Here is an 18,372-nt window from a genome sequence, read left to right on the forward strand (position 1 = left end):
CAAATATTATATGATATGGCTTATATGTAGAATCTAAAAACAGAGGTGCTATTTTTCAGTTGCTGAGTCACATCTGACTCCTGTGACCCAGCGGACCGCAGCACACCAGGTTCCCCTTCTCCCAGTCCTTCACTACCGCCCAGTTTGCTGAGATTCACTGATGCAATCACTGGATTGCATCAGTGATGCTATCCAACCACTTTGTTCTCTGCCACCCCTTTTCCAATTGCCTTCAATCTTTCCCAGCATCAAGGTCTTTTCCAGTGAGTCAGCTCTTCACATCAGGTGGCCAAAAGCATTGGGAGGGATAAACTGGGAGACTGGGGCGACATATACACACTACTGTATATAAAACAGATATTAAGAACCTGCTCTACAGCCTAGGGACTCCACTCAATACTCTGTAATGGCTTATGTGGAAAAAATCTTTAAAAAAAGAGGGGATCTATGTGTATGTATAACTGATTCACATTACTGTACACCTAAAACTAACACTATATCGTAAATTTAAAAAAAATTTAAAGAAAAAAACAAAAATGTGGCACATACATACAATGGAATAGTATACTACACAACCTTTAAAAAGAATGTTACATGTCAAAATGTAGGTGAACCTTGAGGACATCATGCTAACCTAATCAAAAAAGGGCAAGCACTATATGATTCTATTATATGCACAGTGTCTAAAGCAGACAAAATCATGAAAACATAAAGCAGAAAGGTGGCTGCCAAGGGCAAGGGGTGGGGTAGGTTGGACAGACTAGTGTTTACTGGGCATAGACTCAGCGCTGCAAGGTGAAAAAGTTCCAGATACTTCCTGCACAACAATGTGAATATATTTAACACAGCTGAACTGCACCCTTAAATCTCTACCCTGCATAGCTAACAAACCACCTTCCCGCTGAATATCAGTGATGAAAGAGGACACAAAAAGAAAAGGGGCACTTCAATAATTATATGCTGATAATTCCGAAAGCCAATGTCCTGGGCAAATCATTTCTACAACAATTACGGCAATCTGACTTGTCCCTCCTCCGCTCATTACCCTTCGGTTCAGTTCAGTCGCTCAGTCGAGTCCGACTCTTTGCGACCCCATGAATTGTAGCATACCAGGACTGGAAAAGGTCAGTTTTCATTCCAATCCCAAAGAAAGGCAATGCCAAAGAATGCTCAAACTACCACACAATTGCACTCATCTCACACGCTAGTAAAGTAATGCTCAAAATTCTCCACGCCAGGGTTCAGCAATATGTGAATTCTGAACTTCCTGATGTTCAAGCTGGTTTTAGAAAAGGCAGAGGAACCAGAGATCAAATTGCCAACATCTGGTGCATCATAGAAAAAGCAAGAGACTTCCAGAAAAACATCTATTTCTGCTTTACTGACTATGCCAAAGCCTTTGACTGTGTGGATCACAATAAACTGTGGAAACTTCTGAAAGAGATGGGAATACCAGACCACCTGATCTGCCTCTTGAGAAATCTGTATGCAGGTCAGGAAGCAACAGTTAGAACTGGACATGGAACAACAGACTGGTTCCAAATAGGAAAAGGAGTACATCAAGGCTGTATATTGTCACCCTGTTTATTTAACTTCTATGCAGAGTACATCATGAGAAACGCTGGACTGGAAGAAACACAGCTGGAATCAAGATTGCCAGGAGAAATATCAATAACCTCAGATATGCAGATGACACCACCTTTATGGCAGAAAGTGAAGAGGAACCAAAAAGCCTCTAGATGAAAGTGAAAGAGGAGAGTGAAAAAGTTGGCTTAAAGCTCAGCATTCAGAAAATGAAGATCATGGCATCCGGTCCCATCACTTCATGGGAAATAGATGGGGAAACAGTGGAAACAGTGCCAGACTTTATTTTTGGGGGGGCTCCAAAATCACTGCAGATGGTGACTGCAGCCATGAAATTAAAAGACACTTACTCCTTGGAAGGAAAGTTATGACCAACCTAGATAGCATATTCAAAAGCAGAGACATTACTTTGCCAACAAAGGTTTGTCTAGTCAAGGCTATGGTTTTTCCTGTGGTCATGTATGGATGTGAGAGTTGGACTGTGAAGAAGGCTGAGTGTTGAAGAATTGATGCTTTTGAACTGTTGGAGAAGACTCTTGAGAGTCCCTTGGACTGCAAGGAGATCCAACCAGTCCACTCTGAAGGAGATCAGCCCTGGGATTTCTTTGGAAGGAATGATGCTAAAGCTGAAACTCCGGTGCTTTGGCTACCTCATGCGAATAGTTGACTCATTGGAAAAGACTCTGATGCTGGGAGGGATTGGGGGCAGGAGGAGAAGGGGACGACAGAGGATGAGATGGCTGGATGGCATCACTGACTCGATGGACGTGAGTCTGAGTGAACTCCGGGAGTTGGTGATGGACAGGGAGGCCTGGCGTGCTGCGATACATGGAATCGCAAAGAGTCAGACACGACTGAGCGACTGAACTGAACTGAACTGCACTGAGGCCTCCCTGTCCATCACCAACTCCCGGAGTTTACCCAAATTCATGTCCATCGAGTCGATGATGCCATCTAGCCATCTCATCTTCTGTCGTCCCTTTCTCCTTCTGCCCCCAATCCCTCCCAGCATCAGACTCTTTTCCAATGAGTCAAGTCTTGGCATAAGGTGGTCAAAGTACTGGAGTTTCAGCTTTAGCATCAGTGCTTCCAATGAACACCCAGGACTGATCTCCTTTTAAGATGGACTGGTTGGATCTCCGTGCAGTCCAAGGGACTCTCAAAAAGTCTTCTCCAACACACAGTTCAAAAGCATCAATTCTTTGGTTCTCAGCTTTCTTCACAGTCGAACCCTCACATCCATACATGACCACTGGAAAAACCATAGCCTTGACCAGATGGACATTTGTTGGCAAAGTAATGTCTCTGCTTTTTAATTTGCTATCTAGGCTGGTCATAACTTTTCTTCCAAGGAGTAAGCATCTTTTAATTTCATGGCTGCAATCACCATCTGCAGTGATTTTGGAGCCCCCCAAAATAAAGTCTGACACTGTTTCCACTGTTTCCCCATCTATTTCCCATGAAGTGATGGGACTAGATGCCATGATCTTCGTTTTCTGAATGTTGAGGTTTAAGCCAACTTTTTCATCTCCTCTTTCACTTTCATCAAGAGGCTTTTTGGTTCCTCTTCACTTTCTGCCATAAGGGTGGTGTCATCTGCATATCTGAGGTTATTGAGATTTCTCCTGGCAATCTTGATTCCAGCTTGTGCTTCTTCCAGCCCAGCGTTTCTCATGATGTACTCTGCATGTAAGTTAAATAAGCAGGGTGACAATATATAGCCTTGACGTACTCCTTTTCCTATTTGGAACCAGTCTGTTGTTCCATGTCCAGTTCTAACTGTTGCTTCCTGACCTGAATATAGGTTTCTCAAGAGGCAGGTCAGGTGGTCTGATATGCCTATCTCTTTCAGAATTTTCCACGGTTTATTGTGATCCACACAGTCAAAGGCTTTAGCATAGTCAATAAAGCAGAAATAGATGTTTTTCTGGAACTCTCTTGCTTTTTCAATGATCCAGCGGATGTTTGCAATTTGATTTCTGGTTCCTCTGCCTTTTCTAAAACCAGCTTGAACATCTGGAAGTTCATGGTTGACGTATTGCTGAAGTTCCATCCAAAATAAAAGTCCTTACTAGAGTTTGCAACTGCCTGAGGGTTTAGGAATTGCTGCAACTTGATATATCTGAAGATATTTCTGTCTCCTGTGTGACTTTATTCTTCCAAAGAAAATATATTTTAGTTATCTCCCCCAACCTACTTCCTGATGCATGGAAAAACAGTCTCCATTTAAGTAAATGAGAAAAGGATCATAAAACTCCACTGAGAACTTTATGTATGCAGTTTTATATTTACTGAAAATCTTGTTGAATCATTTTCAGGGAAACTATGAAAATGCTTTTAGTTTTTTGAGGGGTTCAAAATAAAGGAAAAAAAATCACCAGCATTAAACAAAATTATGTTTAAATTAATTACATATTGCACCCTAAACAGCCCAGATGATTTTCGCATTTTGGTAAAGAGTGATTTTACAGGAGCTGGACTTCCTGGTCTGTGTGACCTGTTTCCTGGGAATTCTCAGCAGCAGACAAGGAAGCAGTAAGTGCCACCAAAATTCAATTAGACACTAGCTCAGAAGGCCTTGGAATGAATCGCCCATAAATGAATGTATCATAGCCATTCTATTTCAGAAGCAAGTATAATTGATCAACCTATTTCTCCATTAGATTCCTAGGAAAATAACCTCAACATTCCATAGTAAACTTTCAAAGCAATAAGTCTGCAACAGCTTACCATGTTCCGAAAACCTGAAACACGTACACCAGGATGGTGCCAATTTAAAGAATCAAACAAAAGGGAAATAACAAGCATTGACAAGGGTGTGGAGAAACTGAAAACCTCCCAGCCAGATGATGAGAATGTAAAACGGTGAAGTCGCTGCAGAAAACAATTTGGCAGCTCCTCACAAAGTAAATAGGGGCTTCCCTGGTGGCTCAGCGGAAACGAACCCACCTGCAATGCAGCAGACTTGGCAAGAGATGCGAGTATGATCTCTGGGTTGGGAAGATCCCCTGAAGAAGGGAGTCGCTACCCCCTCCAGTATTCTTGTCTGGAGAATCCCATGGACAGAGGAGCCTGGTGGGCTTCAGTCGATGGGGTCACAAAGAGTCATACACAACTGAGCACAGCACACAGCTGCAACTAGAGAAAAGCCTGCACAACAGTGAAGACCCAGCACAAACAAAAATAAATAAATAAAACTAAGGGGAAAAAAAGCTAAATACTTATTATACAACCCAGAAATTCTACTCCTACGTATATGACCCTAGGTAGACTGTCCACAGAATTCTCCAGGCAAGAATACTGTAGTGGGTTGCCATTCCCTTTTCCAGGGGATCTTCCTGACTCAGGGATCGAACCTGGGTCTCCTGCATTGCAGGCAGATTCTTTACCACCATCTGAGCTACCAGGGAAGCCCAGGTATATACCCAAGAGAACTGAAAACACATGTCTACACAGAAATTGTCCACAGATGGTCACAGCAGAATTGTTCGTAACAGCCAAAAAAGTGGCAACAACCCAAATGTCCAAGCGATGAATTAATAAATAAACGTAGTCTATCCATATAGTGGAATATTATTCACTCATAAAAAGAAACGAAGGAACTTCCTTGGTGGGCCCGTGGCTAAGACTTGCACTCCCAATGCAGGGGGCCTGGGTTCACTCCCTAGTCAGGGAACTAGACCCCACGTGCCACACGTAAAGATCCTGCATGCCACAACTAAGACCCGGCACAGCCAAGTAAATGAACAGATAGATATTTTTAGAAAGAAAGAAAGAAGTACTGACACACTCTAAAAGGCTATATGCCCAGAAGAGGCACACCCACAGAGGAAGAAGGTAGATGAGCGGTTCCTGGGGGGCTGGAAGGAGGAGGGGTGTGGGGAGGAGTAACAGTCCACAGGCCCACATTCCTTCTTGGGGCGATGAAAACATTCTGCAATTAGAGAGTTTGCACAACATTAGTATGCTTGCACAATACTGTGCGCATACTAAAATCCACTGACCTATACACTTTAAAATGATTAAAAGGTGTGTGCTTTATGTTATGTGAATCTATCCCATTTAAAAGAAAGAGATGAAATTAAATATTAACATTTAATCTAAATATAGCCAAAATGTCATTTCAAGATGTAATCAACAAAACAGTATTAATGAGATATTTCACTTTTTTTCTTTCACTCTAACACATTTTTACGCTTAAAGTGCATCTCAATTGGGACTTCTCAGTTCTCAGCAGCCACCTGTCCATGGAGATAGCACAGTCCCTGAGCAGTAACAGGGGAGAAGAGAGTGTACCAGCATCAGTTAAGTGCCAGTCAGTGATTATTTATTTATGGCATCTTGATAGGATTACACACTCACACCAGCACCACTCACCACAACAGACAAGCTGTCGCCCAGACGCTTCAAGATTATGGTGCCTGTGGGCCAAATGCTGGTCCTCTGAACATGCATGTTCTCAGAGAAACCACGGCACAAGGAGTAAGGTGACGTGTCCAGTCCAAAACCCTACAGCTGACGTAAGTCATTGTTGTGATTTCAAGTATCACGTGCAGAAATGTGAACACCGGCTGGATATCTGATACTAAGAAATTATTGGGAATTTTGCTTAGGGTAGTTACGAGAAAAAGATGATCCCACATTTTAGAGATACACATTGAAACAAGAATGATTCAAACCGCATGAGGTATAGTCACTGAATTTTGATGCTGGACACTGAGGGTCCATTAGATCACTCTCTCTACTTTTTCATGTTTAAACTTTCTATGATTAGTCTACACATGGTACACACTAAGATTAGTCACTAAGTCGTGTCCAGCTCTTTGGGACCCCATGGACTGCTGCAGGTCAGGCTTCCCTGTTCTTCACTATTTCCCATATTTGCTCAAACTCATGTCCATTGAGTCAGTGATGCTATCTAACCATCTCATCCTCTGTCGCCCCCTTCTCCTGCCTGCAATCTTTCCTAGCATCAGGGTCTTTTCCAGCGAGTCTGTTCTTCTCATCAGGTGGCCAAAGTATTGGAGTTTCAGCTTCAGCATCAGCCCTTCTTGTGGCACTGCCAGTAACTAAAACTGAAAAGCAAAGTTAAGAACAAATCCTTTTTCAAACTTTTTAAGTACAAGGCTGGTTTCAGTGGAAAAGAAAGATGAGTTAGATGATGATGAGATGAAATTAACTTTTTTTTTTTTTTTGCCACGCCTCACAGCTTGCAGCATCTCAGTTCTCTGACCAGGGATCAAACCCAGGCCATCACAGTGAAAGTTACTAGTTCTAACTACTGGACAATCAGAGAATCCTGGAACTTTCATTTTCTGAGTGGAATCTAGAGAGGTTCAAGACCTTTTAGAGGTATAGATACTTCCTGTTTGTTACTTCTTACCTGTGGCCCCTTGTATCCGAGGGTGCCACACCCGCAACTGGTTGAACCCAGGACGTGAGGGCTGGCTGCATGCAGCCACTCGACACGTACAGCCTGAGCACTGCAGAGGTTGGCATCCACAGAGCGTGTGGGAACCAACCCCCATGGACACCCAGGGACAATTCAAATTCCACTCCCCCAACTGAGTCGTCTTATCACAGTATATATAGCTCCAACAATTTATCAGCTATCATAAGGGTTTCTGAGGCGCATAAAGGGATAAAAGAGAGGAACAAGAAAGAAATAAGTAGAGAGATTGAGAGCAACAGAAAGAAGATGGGGGAGGGTGGTAATTTTTTTGAAGAAAATAAAAAGACGTGGAAGGAGATGGAAGGTTCCGTGGATTCTGGTTTCAGGTATGCTACAAATCTGCTTTATCTTTGGCCACCTCACGTAACTTCTCCTGGCTCCAGCTTCCAACTGGAACCTACCAGATGGACCTGCGACATTTAATGGGGGCACACCATGCACACATGAAGGTGGGGCATTCTTTACTTTACAGGCTCTCCATATGGCAGCATGTTCAGCAGCCCTGCTCCCCTCACCCCTCCCCAAACCAGCAGCACCCTCACCCCCGCAATGTGCGTCACCACCAAAAAGAGCCCTGCCCCCTACATTTCCCAATGGCCCAGGGCAGAGGCCGGAGGGTTCACCAGTGAAGCAGAAGAAATCCTCCACAGCCTGGCCCATGTGAAAAGGGAGTGCCTCAGCCTACCCGGACCCCACCTCTCCACCACAGGCCTCTGCCGAAAACCACAGCCCAGAGAGGCTAAACGACAGCGGACAGGAAGCAAGCACCAGCAGGAGGAGGCACTTCCCTCTGAGTGAGGCATGAGGAGAAGCTGTGAGAAACTGCTGACTAACTAAGGGAGACGGATACTCACCCACAGCTCACGCACATCCAGAGGAGGCAGGGCCACTGAAAAGCAGGCTGTCTTCCCGCCCAGGGGCCACTGAAGGACCCCAGGACTCAGCACACCTGATCCGCCTGTGCAATGTGGGGTCTGCACACCACTGCCCCGGCTCCCCCATCAGTGGGGAGAAGGCCAAGCAGGGCCCCCAAAAAAGACACGAGGGAGACGGGGAGAGGTGTGCAGGGGCAGGTGGGCAGCAGAAGGAGGCTGAGTCCAGACCACAGGGAGGAGCTGAGAGACAGATGGGCACAAGTGTTGAAGTCAAGACCTACTCTTGGGAGTTTAAGAGACCCAGGACACTACACAGTATGAGAACTTGGGTTATTCAAGGTCCAGAAACGGTTTAAGGGCACATGAGTAAGAGATTAGTGAGTGTACATGTGTGCGTGTGGGAGCAGTGGTATAAGAACGTGAGTGTGCTGAGTGAAGTAAGCCAGACGCCAAGGCACAAACACTGTGAGATCCTGCTGAGTGGGCGTTGTGAGCAGTCGAGTCCACAGACACAGAAGGCAGGACCACAGACGCCACACGGGGAGGGGGGTGGGGGGGAGGACACAGAGGCAGTGCTTCACACGGACAGAACTTCCGGTGGGAAGATGAGAAAGCTCTGGAGTGGGATGGTGGTGACAGTCGCATAATGACGTGAATGTACTTGATGCCAATGAACTGCTCGCTGAAAAATCGTTAAAATGGTTGTTCTTATATTAAGTACATGGCAACCCACTCTAGTATCTTGCCTGGGAAATCTCAAGGACAGAGGAGCCTGGCAGGCTACAGTCCACAGGGGTCCAAAGAGCTGGACAAGACTGAGCAATGAATACTTTCACTTTTTCTTTCAAAGCAGGACAAATGGCTAGACTGCTTGACATTTGTTGCCTCCTTTTCAAAAGACAGAATCTTCCACAGGAAGCAACTCATAGAAACCACCACTGCTATGATTGAAGGGAGCAGCCCTCACCTCAGGTCCAAACAGGAACAGGAGCCACACGGCCTGGGGCTCTCACCACCCAACAAAAACCTCTACTATGCATCACTCACGACAGGAAAGTCCTAGGAATGCAGGATATTTTCATGCCACCTGCCTCAAATAATGCTTTCCAGAGCCTCCTCAGGACCCACATCACCCTGTCACAGAGGATAAACCTGCAGCTCAGAGGCCACCTCGACAGGGACACAGATCACACAGGTGAGTGACAACATGGGGCGCCAAGGCACGTGGAACAGGACCCGCCTCCCTCCACCTTCTACTGCCTCTTCTATTGAAGCTTTTCTCTTCCTGGACACAGAACAGTTCACATGTTGCCAAGTCCCCTCTCCCATAATTCCACTTCACTTCTTTGTTAGGTCAGGAATGACACAGGAAGTATATTTCCACCACAAAGGAAAGAAACATTACTCAAACAATTTTCTTTGCACTATAGTGGTGTCAGTCGCTCAGTCATGTCCTACTCTGCTACTCTCTGGACTGTAGCCTGCCAGGCTCCTCTGTCCACAGAATTCTCCAGGCAAGAAAACTGGAGTGGGTAGTCATTCCCTTCTCCAGGGGATCGTCCAGTGTCCGTTTTCATATTTTAACAAATTAGTGAAAAATCTCAACATGTCATAGCAGATACATGACTGCAAGAAACCAACCTAGAAAGAATGTCACAGACAAAACTATAGAAAAGGAAACCACTCCTGACTCTCACTTTTGGCAAGTGAAAATGGACACAGTGGCAGGAAGCTCAACCTTCCCTGAACAAAGTGCTACTCGGTAATTCAGGGCCTTCCAGACTCTTCCTCCAACCATCTCAGATATCAGGAAATTAGTACCTCAACTGCCTTTAGGATCACCACGTGGCTATGGGGCAACAACTAGTCAGAAGACCACCCAAGTTCTCGATAAGTCTTCAGACTCACAAACATTAACTGGCTTTCTGACAAAATAAAAGAATGAACTGAGCCACTCCGTGCCATTCTCAAAGGAGTCGACACAGATCTTTACAACAGAATCTCTGTTAGCTTTTGCCAAAACTAACTATAACCTGAGGCTCCGTTTCCAGGGAGGCCCCTTAAAAATCTGTTTTATATGTACACATACATACATCTGTACAAAGAAGACAGTATTTCACTGGGTGCTTGTGTGAGGATTATCTGTACCCAGACAAATGTGGTGGTTCAAAAATAACCCCTCAAGTTCCTGACATCACCCCCCTAGAATGGAGTCTAACTTCTACCCCTTCCACCTGGTCTCGCCTTAGTGACTTGCTCCTAACAAATGTACAGGAAGCGACCCTGCGCACTTCTGAGGCCTGGCCACTGAAAGGTGTAGGGGGTTAGTGTAACCCTGAATTTATGTCCACCCAGAGCATGGCAATGAACCTGTTAACAACCTCGTTTAGAATCAGGGTCTGAACAGATGTAAGTTAGTTGTAATAATGTCGGAGGGAGTGGGGGGAGCAGGGTGGGGGTGTGGGCCCCAAATCAGAATGACTGAAGAGGTGAAGAGACACAGACACAGAGGGAAGATGGAGGCAGAGACTGGAGTAGTGTGTCTGCAGGTCAAGAGATGCCAAAACCTGCCAGCAAACAAGAAGCTACAAAGCACCAAGGCTCCACAGAGCCTTCGAGGGACCATGGCCCTGCTGACACCCTGATTTTGGACCTGGAGCCTCCAGAACAATGAAGGAATACATTTTCATTTTAAGGCATCCAGTTCCTGGTATTTATCTTGGCAGCTCTGGGAAACTCCTGCAAAAGATTATAGCTTCCTCCCCTTCATTGTTGGGATCCTCACCCTGGGAGCCCAGCCTCCATGCTTCAGGGAAGCCCCCAGCCACGTGGAAAGTCACGTGTAGGTGCCGTGGCCTCACAAGACCCCTCTGAAGTCTCAGTTCCCTGACCGCAACACATGAGCGAGGGAACATTCAGGCGACTCCACCCCAAGCCTTCAAAGCACCCAGGATGTGGAGTGTGGAGTAGAACAAGCTGTTCCCTCTAGGCCCTCCCAAAGTGCAGGTTGTGAACAAAATAAATGTCTGTCATGGTTTTAAGCCACTGTGTTTGAAGGCAATTTGTTATCCAACAATAAAAAACAGGACAACACATATACGTATAATCCTGTTCATCTGACTCAAACACAGATCTTCAAAACATGGTCCCTTATGCCAATCAGATGTCAAGGCATTCTACAAAGGTCCCTTTCAGCAAATATTTATGAAGAATCCTCTTGTCTGGAAGTACACCCCTGCCTTCCTTCCGAGGGGAAGGTCACCTCAACATCCCTAAGATAACAATGCAGAATAAGCCAAGACTTCCTGGGTCCCTTTAAATGGTGTGCAAAAACTAGAAGTGTTAAAACATGTTTACTGTTTAAAGAAGCCACCTTATCTACAATTTTCATGGCACATTACATTAATAAAAGTTTGAACACAATCATAATTTATAAATACTCCAAATAGATGGGGAAACGGTGGAAATGGTGACAGACTTTATTTTTGGGGGCTCCAAAATCACCAGATGGTGACTGCAGCCATGAAATTAAAAGACGCTTACTCCTTGGAAGGAAAGTTATGACCAACCTAGACAGCAGATTAAAAAGCAGAGACATTATTTTGCCAATAAAGGTCCATCTAGTCAAAGCTATGGTTTTTCCAGTAGTCATATATGGATGTGAGAGTTGGACTATAAAGAAAGCTGAGCGCTGAAGAATTGATGCTTTTGAACTGTGGTATTAAAGACTCTTGAGAGTCCCTTGAACTGTAAGGAAATTCAACCAGTCAATCCTAAAGGAAATCAGTCCTGAATATTCACTGGCAGGACTGATGTTGAAGCTGAAACTCCAGTACTTTGGCCACCTGATGCAAAGAACTGACTCATTTGAAGAGACCCTGATGCTGGGAAAGATTGAAGGCGGAAAGAGAAGGGATGACAAAGGATGAGATGATTGGATGGGATCACCAACTCAATGGACATGAGTCTGAGTAGGCTCCAGGAGTTGGTGATGGACAGGAAGGCCTGGCATGCTGCAGTCCATGGGGTCGCAAAGAGTCGGACACGACTGAGTAACTGAACTGAACTGAACTGAACTGAAAGTGTAGTATTTTTTTTAAAGGTTCTCAGTGGTTAATCTCCAAATGATGGAATTACAGGTGATTTTTATTTTTATATTTTCATAATTGTCTTTTAAAGTATTTTTTATATTTTCATAATTCCCAACCCAGGGATTGAACCCTGCTCTCCTGCACTGCAGGCAGGTTCTTCACTGCTGAGCCACCAGGGAAACCTAATTGTCTATAATAAAAATATTTTGATAATTAAGAAAAAGACAATTTCTTTGAAAGCTACTGAAGGCTGACATATACAATCATTTCTTGTTTTAAAACAAAGCTGAATATCCCTACTAATAATATACAACTCAGGAAATGAGCTTCTACCCAGTTATATAAATACACATGAACTTGTGTAATTGCATTTATGCAATCAAAGTGAATTAACCATACCTATTCATGCAACAGGAATGCAGAAAAGAAAGAAAATGAAAATGACAATCCAATCTCAAAGGATCAGCTGAAGTCTCATTGGAAGTATTTACCATCAACCAGTCAAAGCCTGTGGGATCTGGTTCAAATCATCAGGACAGAGAACCTGACTGGCCAGCTGCAGCTCTGGGAATGGGCACACTTCACTGACCCAGGCTTCTCCCTGCTTCCAACAGGCTATGGCTCCTGAAAATGGAACCAGCCAGGAAAGCACAAAAAAGAAAAAGTAACAGCACCACACTGGTGAGCAAGGTGGAAACAGATAATAAAAATGTAATAACACCATCCAGCAATTCAGCTTTTAAGTTTACCTCTAAAAAAACTCTTTCGATCCACAATGACAAATTTGATACAGTGCAAACATTCACATATGTATTATCTTTAATATATACACTGACACAATGGTTTCACCAAAGAATATTAAATAATATAATAATACTCTAATATTTTAAAAATTTTTATGTGGGTCATAACCAGCAAATTATTACTCCCAGCTCATTAATGGGTCCCCAAACTGTAGTCAGAAATGTACTGAAAGCTTAGAGAAACTCACACGTGTCAAGGGAGCCCTGCAAAAGCAGCTAGTTCTCTGCAACAGCCAACACTAAAACAAGTGACGGGCCCAGTGCAGAGGGTGGGTAAGCTCTGGCACATTTATACAAAGAAACAGGGCACAGTGGTGATAATGGACAAACTAGATCTATATACCAAGAGCCTCTTCATGGATCACAGCCATGTCACACTGAAGGCACTTGCATAACTCAATGAAGCCATAAGCCATGCCATGCAGGGCCACCAAGATGGACAGGTTACAGTGGAAAGTTCTGACAAAACGTGGTCCACGGGAGGAGGGAATGGCAAGCCACTCCGGTATTCCTGCTTCAAGAACTCCATGAATAGTATGAGAAGGCAAAAAGATATGACACTGGAAGATGAGCCCCCCAGGTCAGAAGGTGTCCAGTATGCTACTGGGGCAGAGTGGAAAGCGACTTACTAATAGCTCCAGAAAGAATGAAGTGGCTGGGTCAAAGTGGAAACGATGTTCAGTTGTGGATGTGTCTGGTGGTGAAAGTCAAAACTGAAGCTGTAAGAACAATATTGCAGAGGAACCTGGAACGTTAGGTCCATGAAACAAGGTAAATTAGACATGATCAAGCAAGAGACAGCAAGAGTGAACATTGACATCTTAGGGATCAGTGAACTAAAATGGATGGAAATAGGCGAATTTAATTCAATTGACCATTATTATCTATTAGTGCGGGTAAAAATCCCTTAGAAGAAATGGAGTAGCCCTCATAATCAATAAAAGAGTCTGAAATGCAGTACTTGAGTGCAATCTCAAAAATGACAGAATGATCTCAGTTCATTTCCAAGGCAAACCATTCAACATCACAGTCATCCAAATCTATGCCCCAACCATTAATGCAAAAGAAGCTGAAGTTGACTGGTTCCATGAAGACCTGCAAGACCTCTTGGAACTAACACCAAAAAAAGATGTCCCTTTCATTACAGGAGATTGGAATGCAAAAATAGGAGAGATACCTGGAGTTACAAACAAGTTTGGCATGGAATACAAAATGAAGCAGGGCAACGACTAACAGAGTTTTGCCAAGAGAACATACTGGTCACAGCAAACATACAGCAGAAGACATGACACTACACGTGGATATCACCAAAATCAGACTGATTCTACTCTTTGTAGCCAAAGATGGAGAAGCTCTATACAGTAAACAAAAACAAGACCTGGAGCTGACTGTGGCTCAGATCATGAGCTCCTTATTGCAAAATTCAGACTTAAATCGAACAAAGAAGGGAAAGCCACTAGACCATTCAGGTATGACCTAAAGCAAATTTTTTATAATTATACAATGTAAGTGACAAATTGATCCAAGGTATTAGATCTGGTAGACAGAGTGCTTGAGGAACTACAGACGGAAATTTGTTAACACTGTAGAGGAGGTGGTGACCAAAACCATCCCTAAGGAAAAGAAAAGCAAGAAGGCAAAGTGGTTGTGTAAGGAAGCCTTACAAATAGCTGAGGAAAGAAGACAAGTGAAAAGCAAGGGAGAAAGGCAAAGATACACCCAACTGAATACAGAGTTCCAGAGAATAGCAAGGAGAGATAAGGCCTTCTTAAGTGAACAACGAATAGATAGAGGAAAACAACAGAACAGAAAGACCAGAGATTTCTTCAAAAATACCAGCAATATCAAGGAAACATTTCATATAAGGATGTGCACAATAGAAGACAGAAACAGTAAGGACCTAACAAAAGCAGAAGAGAGTAAGAAGAAGTGGCAAGAATACACAGAAGAAATATATAAAAAAATGTCTTAATGACCCAGATAACCACAATGGTGTGGTCACTCACCTACAGCTAGACATACTAGAGTGTGGACCTTAGGAAGCATTGCTATCGACAAAGCTAGTGGAGGTCACAGAATTCCAGCTGAGTTTTTAAAATCCTAAAAGATGACGCTGTATGAAAGTGCTGCACTCAATATGCCAGCAAATTTGGAAGACTCAGCACTGGCCACAGGACTGGAAAAGGTCAGTTTTCATTCCAATCCCAAAGAAGGGCAATACCAAAGAATGTTCAAAAAGGAAAAAAAAATTAAAAACAGAATATAGAAAGGCCAGAGGCTCAGAGTAACAGGCAATTCTTCCTAAGGAAAAAAAAAGTCAGATTTTCAGGTAATAACAGATACACACAGGGGTGGAGAGGCAGGCAGAAAGACAACACAAAACATTCTTTTTCCTCCCTCTCTGTAGAAGGCAAACCTTGCTCTGGCTGCCATTTCTAGACAGGGCCTCAGACTTTTCCTATGTGATTGGTTTGAAGGGTGAGAAATACTTTTTTAAAAAAATCTGAAGAGTACTTTCTTACAGTCACAAGTACTTTCTCACAGTCACAATGTCTGTTTCTTCTCTGAATTGTTCCAGTTTTTATGCTGCTGTAGGAAGGTGCTGCCTTATTTTTCCCACATGTGGGTGACACTGTGTGTGCTCCCGGAATCCTCTTCAGCTACGTAGAATAGGACCTCGCTATTTCTCACATGCTTAACCTCTTGAAGTACATTTTGGGAGGAAATAGGGTTTATTCTTAAGGGATGAAGTTGGCAGAAGCTCCATGTGGGATTTGGCTCATGCTAATCCATGTGCCTCTCTCTGTGAAATGTTTGATTTACTGGAAAGCAGTCATATCTTGAGATGCATTATCTTGAAAGCGGACTTGATTTTAGTAGAAACTAGCAGCCAAGTCTTCAAGAAAATAAATGTTCATGAGCCTGATGCACTTTAGAAAAGAAGATATTAGTAACTCATACCATTACACAGTCTAACAAACAGGAAAGTGAAGTCACACAGTCCCAAGCAAGCCAGAAAAAGCAAGACACATAAAGCTGCTCTCATTCGCAGGAAGTCCCTTCTAAAATCTGTGCAGGTCTAGTATTTTTTAAACATAAAACCCAGCACTTTCAGGTCCCCTACTTTCTCGGTGCGTATTTAGTAGGAGGTCTACATCTCCTCTCCCTGTGGGATACTCATGGCCACAATGCTGTCCCTTTGTGAGATACAAGCATCCGGCTCACACCTGGCACAGAGGAGGTACTCAACGCAAATTTGTAAAAGAAAACAAGGTTAACAGGAGGATGAACCTGATGCTTAGATAGTTCTTTGGCATTTCTCCCTTTTATCACCACTTCAAAAGGTTTTCCAACAAGCTCATCCAGGGACTACTGGCAAGATGGGGAAACGCCCAAAGCTTGAGCAAGAGGCTCATTCCACACCTGAACAGCCATGTTCTTTCACATGCAGTTCTGCACATGCAGTTTCTTTGCCCTTCCCGTCTGTTCTGTTTCCAATTCCAGCTCATCCTTGAACACTCTACTTAATTTCGCTTCTTGTTGGTGACCCCTCCCCGCCCCAGTCAACAGAATTCACTCCTTCCGAGGGCTTCCCTGGTGACTCAGTGGTAAAGAACCCACCTGCCAATGCAGAAGGGTTCCATCCCTGGGTCAGGAAGATCCCCTGAAGAAGGAATTGGCAACTCACTCCAGTATTCTTGCCTGGGAAATCTCATGGACAGAGAAGCCTGGCGGGCTACAGTCCATGCGGTCGCCAAGAGTCGGACGTGACTAAGTGACTAAACAACAACACACATAAACACGCAGCTGCTTATCCTCCCACTGAGGAGAATTCAACAGGGTATACACGGCATTTAGCACAGAATTAAGAGGAAGTCAAGCAGGTCTTGCCTTTTCGTCCTGGTACAACTTGTTGACGCTCTCCATCTGAAAGTTGTGGCTGGACTGGATTTTGTCCAGCTGCTCCCGCTGCTTTTCCAGCTCCCCCTGGAACTCATTCTTCTTCATCTCCACAGCCCCTCGCTCCGCAGCCGCCCTGCGGACCCTGCCTTCCAGCTCCACAATCCGCGTCTGCAAGGACACCACAGTGTAAGGACCATGTGAAGCTATCCTCAGACCAGACTGCCACGTTCCCTCAGCAAGACCACACCACAGCCCCCAGCCGGGGCCAAGTGTGTTCACAGCATGTCCATTCACACATGGTGTGTCCCCAGGGCTTGATCTTCTAGGTGAGTGGTGCAGATGCTCCCACAGGCTATTCTAGAGGCTATTCACTTCTCTGAGCATCTGTGTGTCTACTGTGCGTCTCCATGGAAACACCACCACACCCCTCACAGGGACTTTGCCAGGCTTGATTGAGGCAGGTATAGGCACACCTCATTTTATCGAGCTTCACAGGTATTGTATTTTTTAGAAATTGAAAGTATGTGGCAACCCTGCATGGAGCAAGTGCGTCAGCACCATTTTTTCCAATAGCATTTGCTTACTCCGTATCTCTGTATCACATTTTGGTAATTCTCATAATATTTCAAATTTTTCATTATCATTATATTTGTTGTGATGATCTGAGATCATGATCTTTGAAGTTACTAAGGCTCCCTAAATGCTTAGATGATGGTCAGCATTTTTTAGCAGTATTTTTAAGTTAAAGTATGTACTTTTTTTTTTTAGATATAACACTACTGAACACTTAATAGAGTACAGTATAGCATAAATATAACCTTTTATGCACTGATAAAAAAAAAACTCACATGACTTGTTTTATTGCACTATTTGCTTTATTATAGCAGTCTGGAACTGAATCTGTGATATGGCCAAGGTCTGCCTGTACATAAAATGCTTTATGCATTACCTGGTGTGAGCTGGCGCTCAAATATTTAGTTTCTTTTCCTCACTAACACAGCACTTGAACACTCTTTATAAGACACAATTTCTGAAACAGATTGAGTTCTCTGGACACCAAAACCCCATCTCTCCAGATAACAGGGGTCCAGGGGAAACTCAGACAAAAGCACTACCACTGTGGGGGGCAGGCACCAGAGGAGTTCAGAAACACTCCTAGGGGACGGGTTTCCTGAGGACTCAAGCCCTGCCACCAGAAAGACTGGCTTGGAGTCCCAGCTCCCCTCGTCCTTCCTCTGTGAAATGGGGTGGGGAACAAGATCCTAACCTGACAGAATACAAAAAAAGGTAATGTATGCAACGTACCCTTAAAGAAACATTATTCTGATACCTGTTAAAATGATAAGGAAAACTTGATTCAAGCTGCTGCAACAGGGGTCATGACTATTGCAGTTGAGAGAGAAACTGCTCTCAATTCTGAGTACCGCAGAGACAGCTGAGGATTTACAGCCAAAGAGCAGGGACAAGGGGTTGGTAGATGGAAAAGTACTAAGAGGGTAGGGGGAGTCTTGCTAAAGGCACGCCCATCAAAGATAATGCATGAGGAGCTTGCTTGGGCATCAGGGGTGGAGGAATGAGTTAGCAGGATTCTCTGCTGAGCCTGGGCTGGGCAGGCCAAAAACAGGATGGCCTTGACAAGACTGAGGCCTTGTCAAGAAGGGGGC

The 18,372-nt window shown here is 44.1% G+C and overlaps 1 protein-coding gene across 5 annotated transcripts in view; it reads right to left on the reverse strand.

The window, feature by feature from the left end:
• The window catches only part of GOLM1 (golgi membrane protein 1), a 59,485-nt gene that overhangs the window by 29,628 nt on the left and 11,485 nt on the right, over window positions 1-18,372 (reverse strand). For all 5 annotated transcript variants that reach the window (XM_061426071.1, XM_061426075.1, XM_061426073.1 and 2 more), the window contains exon 3: window positions 16,697-16,876. In XM_061426071.1, coding sequence (XP_061282055.1) covers window positions 16,697-16,876 — 180 coding nt within the window. The remainder of the gene's footprint in view (window positions 1-16,696; window positions 16,877-18,372) is intronic.

This window comes from Bos javanicus, chromosome 8, assembly GCF_032452875.1.
Source record: "Bos javanicus breed banteng chromosome 8, ARS-OSU_banteng_1.0, whole genome shotgun sequence".
Lineage (NCBI taxonomy): Eukaryota > Metazoa > Chordata > Mammalia > Artiodactyla > Bovidae > Bos > Bos javanicus.